At 52.2% G+C, this 2500-nt stretch overlaps 1 protein-coding gene across 1 annotated transcript in view; it reads left to right on the top strand.

The window, feature by feature from the left end:
- LOC132474140 (uncharacterized) overlaps positions 1-987 on the top strand; it is an 11375-nt gene extending 10388 nt beyond the window's left edge. Inside the window, exons 8-9 of the mRNA XM_060074689.1 lie at positions 156-467; positions 759-987. Of these exons, the coding sequence (XP_059930672.1) occupies positions 156-467; positions 759-853 (407 nt within the window). The 3' untranslated portion in view covers positions 854-987. The remainder of the gene's footprint in view (positions 1-155; positions 468-758) is intronic.
- Positions 988-2500: the final 1513 nt, after the last annotated feature.

Below are 2500 nucleotides of genomic sequence, written 5' to 3'. Positions count from 1 at the left end.
AATCATGTATGAAAAGGCAGGCCAGAATACTGGGTGTGAATCCCCTGGATCGCCCTCTAGTGGACGGGTGTTAGGAGAGAGTGAAGGGAGTGTCTGACGCTGCATCTCTAGATCCGTGTTGTAGACGTTCACTCCTCTCCTCCTGGTTTCTTCAGGTTCAGTGATGCCCACGGAGGAGGAGGAGGAGGCCCCCAGCATCACAGAGTTCCACTCCTCTACCCACGTGTTGCCCGTGGGCCAAACGGCCCGCTACACCTGCCACGCCGGCGGCACGCCGGAGCCCACAGTAGAGTGGCTCCACAACGGCAGGCCCCTGGAGAGGGACGGCACAGACGACCAATCAGAGGCCTGGGTGGAGAGGGGCTTCCTCTTCGTCAGAGGTGGGAGGTATGGCGTGAACACGGTCTGCTGCATGGCGAGCAACAGCGCTGGCACGGCCAATCACAGCGCTGAGCTGCTTGTCTTTGGTAAGTCCTGGATCCAAGGAGAGATGTTTGTTGTTGATGTAGCAATAGTGTAACTATCATCACATGACCCCCCCCCCCCCCCCCCCACACATGTCATGTTCAGGAGAACAGTACTAGTGATGAATGAGTGTATTCATAACACTGTTGTTGATGTTTTCATAACATTGTTGTTGATGTATTCATAATATTGTTGTTGATGTTTTCATAACGTTATTGTTGAGGTGTGTGTATCTATGTATGTGTACATATGTATATGTATGTATGTGTTCATATCTATGTATATGTACACAGAGCGCAGGAGAACAGTACTAGTGATGATGAGGATGATGAGGATGAAGAGCGGTTCAGCAGCTCATCATGTCTGGTTCTCCCTCAGATGCCTGTGACCTCACACTGGACCCCAACACGGCCTACAGACTCCTCTCTCTGTCTGAGGACAACAGGAAGGTGACGTGGGTTGGAGGGGACCAGTCGTATCCGGATCACCCAGACAGATTTGACTACTGGCCCCAGGTGTTGGGTAGAGAGGCTCTGACTGGCCGCTGTTACTGGGAGGTAGAGTGGGAAGGACGGGTTTGGATAGGAGTGACATACAGAGGAATCACAAGGAGAGGAGATGGTGGTGACAGTAAGCTTGGACGGAACAACAAGTCCTGGGGTCTTTATTGTCCTGGTGATGGTTACTCTGCCCGGTACGACGGTACAGAGACAGCCCTCCCTCCCCCCCCCGCTGGCTCCACCAGAGTAGGAGTGTATCTGGACCGGCCTGCTGGCTCTCTGTCCTTCTACAGAGTGTCCCCAGGTGGAGGAGGGTCCTCAGACACACTGACACACCTCCACACCTTCTGGTCCTCCTTCACCCAGGAGGACCTCCTCCCGGGGCTCTGGGTAGGGTGGAGGCGGGGGTCCTCAGCCTCTCTGTGTCGGTTGTAGAAAACAAAACGGGCGCGGGCCACCTCGCCCCTTACTAACCAGGGCATTAGTTACAAAAAAAAAAAAAAAAAAACAGCGGCGACTTTTTTTTGTTGTAGAAAAACAAAACGGGCTCAGAGGGGGGTCAGCAGGGGGGTTACCTCAGCGGGGGGTCAGCGGGGGGGTTACCTCAGAGGGGGGTCAGCGGGGGGGTTACCTCAGAGGGGGGTCAGCGGGGGGGTTACCTCAGAGGGGGGTCAGCGGGGGGGTTACCTCAGAGGGGGGTCAGCGGGGGGGTTACCTCAGAGGGGGGTCAGCGGGGGGGTTACCTCAGAGGGGGGGTCAGCGGGGGGGTTACCTCAGAGGGGGGTCAGCGGGGGGGTTACCTCAGACCCAGTGTGGTACAAAAAAGAAGTGCAGCCCCCTCCGCCCCGGCACACGCACACACACACACACACACACACACACACACACACACACACACACACACACACACACACACACACACACACACACTCTGCGGGGCCTCTGTGGGGCCTCTGCGGGGGGGGGGGGGGGGCAGACTAAGTGTAGTAAAAAGAAAAAGTGCAGCCCCCTCCGCCCCGCCGCGCACACAAACGAACACGCACACACACACACACACACACACACACACGTTCACACACACATAAAAAAAAACACATACACACACTCTCTCTCTCTCTCTCTCTCTCTCTCTCTCTCTCTCTCTCTCTCTCTCTCTCTCTCTCTCTCTCTCTCTCTCTCTCTTCTCTCTCTCTCTTTCTCTCTCTTCTCTCTCTCTCTCTCTCTCTCTCTCTCTCTCTTCTTTATAGTATAGCATGATAAACCATGAAAAGGCTTTTAAGATCTCCCATAGTTAGATAAGCACATTTATTATTTGAAATGTATATAAAATACCTATTGATGGTAAATCTTTGTATATTTTCAGACTTCAGTTTAAGTCTTAAGGGCTCTTATATCATCATTTTTGTCATAATCCTGATTTGCGACCTGATTTAAAGCAGATGTTATTTTTTATTCATAATAAGCAAGATGTCTATGGGATAATGTTGCATGTTGTAAATTACTTTAAACTGAATCTTGATTTTTTTGTGTTCTGT

This window comes from Gadus macrocephalus, chromosome 16, assembly GCF_031168955.1.
Source record: "Gadus macrocephalus chromosome 16, ASM3116895v1".
NCBI classification, from domain to species: domain Eukaryota; kingdom Metazoa; phylum Chordata; class Actinopteri; order Gadiformes; family Gadidae; genus Gadus; species Gadus macrocephalus.
The sequence above is the reverse complement of the archived record's forward strand: the minus strand, read 5'-3'. Positions and strand labels throughout refer to the sequence as shown.